This window comes from Solanum pennellii, chromosome 4, assembly GCF_001406875.1.
Source record: "Solanum pennellii chromosome 4, SPENNV200".
In the NCBI taxonomy this organism is placed as follows: Eukaryota; Viridiplantae; Streptophyta; class Magnoliopsida; order Solanales; family Solanaceae; genus Solanum; species Solanum pennellii.
The window spans coordinates 60560797-60562451 of NC_028640.1; the positions used below are offsets into that span (position 1 = coordinate 60560797).

At 35.1% G+C, this 1655-nt stretch overlaps 1 protein-coding gene across 1 annotated transcript in view; it reads left to right on the forward strand.

The window, feature by feature from the left end:
* Positions 1 to 220: 220 nt before the first annotated feature.
* LOC107015825 overlaps positions 221 to 1655 on the forward strand; it is an 11582-nt gene continuing 10147 nt past the window's right edge. The window contains exons 1-2 of the mRNA XM_015216242.2: positions 221 to 689; positions 820 to 870. Coding sequence (XP_015071728.1) covers positions 318 to 689; positions 820 to 870 — 423 coding nt within the window. The 5' untranslated portion in view covers positions 221 to 317. The remainder of the gene's footprint in view (positions 690 to 819; positions 871 to 1655) is intronic.

Below are 1655 nucleotides of genomic sequence, written 5' to 3' on the forward strand. Positions count from 1 at the left end.
TACTGTAATATTGCTAATATTTTTTTAAGAACCTATATTTCTCATTATTTTAATGCATGAATATTAATAAATAATTATTTACAAATTCAATGCAATTATTATTTATTTCGCGTGGATAAATTACCTAATAATAATTATAAAACCATTGTATTTATTTGACAAAATTACATATAAAATTCAAAAAAAAAATATTAATTTCACAGTGGAAAAAAGGTTAATCGTCACTTGTTTCCTAATTGTAATGAATTATTTTAGAGTACTATTGTATATACAGAGTACTACTTTCACCGTTAGTCCAAAGCTTTGGAAAACAGGCCATGAAGCTCGGTCCCATTACTGCATATTCCCGTTCTTCTCCGACCACCGTGACACTCATCTCCGGCAATCCCCATGATAAAACGGCGACGTTGGGCGTGAAATTTCCCTCTTCATTCAGACTCAACTCCGGGTACAAAATCTCTAGCTTCTCCCTGACAATTTGTTCGTCCAAATCATCATCTTCAGTTGATTCTGCTGGTGCCGGAACGGAAACCTATAATCAAACTGTAGATGGAGAAATTTCGTCGCCTCAGGTTACGGAATCGCTCAATATTGAAGTCGGAAGCCCTAAAATTCTACCGAATTATTTCCCTCCCAAATTAAGCTTAAGTGACCAAGCTTTCTTTCTCTTGACCTTCATTGCTTGCACGGTACTTTTAATTAAATTCTCTATGTTTAGTTTCTTACCTTGAGTGCATTTTTTGGTTGAAAATTTGTTAGTCTTCGAGATTGCATTTTTAAAGGGTAAATAAGTTTTATGAGATTTTCTTTGTTATGCAGACATCGGTGGCTTTCACAAGTCTGGTAGTTGCAACTGTGCCAACACTGTTTGTGAGTTCTCTTGATCACTTGGTTGGCAATTTCTTAGTACTTCGGTTTAAGCATTCTTAATTTTCTTCCCTTTTATTGAGATCATATATTGCAAGAGTGTTTGCGACTGTTTTTGTGTATGGCGTTTGTATCTTTAAACTTTTGACTGAAACTTCATGTGCCAGGTATCTATGTTAATAATTAGAAGCTAAGCGTGTGCTTTGCTGTAGAAAGCCAGGTTTTTGTGCAACTGGGTATATGATTGAGGGATTCTGTTTGAGTGTATGGTGAAAATGTCTTTCCATGATATATTGTATAAAGGTTATAATTGGATGCAATATAAAAAGTTATGTGCAACCTTCCCTATGTTTACTTCAGAAGGTCTTAGTTTTGTATCCTTTTGACTGGAGCGAACAAATAATTTTCTGAGATGACTCTCATTGAAGCTTGACAAGTTCGTTTAGTAGTTAGTTTATGCTGAGAGTCTTGGCTCCATTGAATATAGAGATACAAAGCCTGAGGTGAATTTTATATTTTAAACGAAAAAGGGGTCAAAATGCTCCTAGTGTATTGAAAATGGTATACTTTCCGTCCTTCGACCTAGTGAACTATAATTCCCTTAACATTAAATTTTAGGTTAGAAATGACCCTCCTTCTACCTATTAGATCCCATTGTCCCTTAACGTTAAAGTTGGCACTAATGCCCCTACTTTTATGGAGTTATGAGATGTCATATGCGGGGCTTTAATAAATTAGTACAACCTATTTAATTAAAGGGAAATTGGGATCCAAGAGTGGAAGGGGGG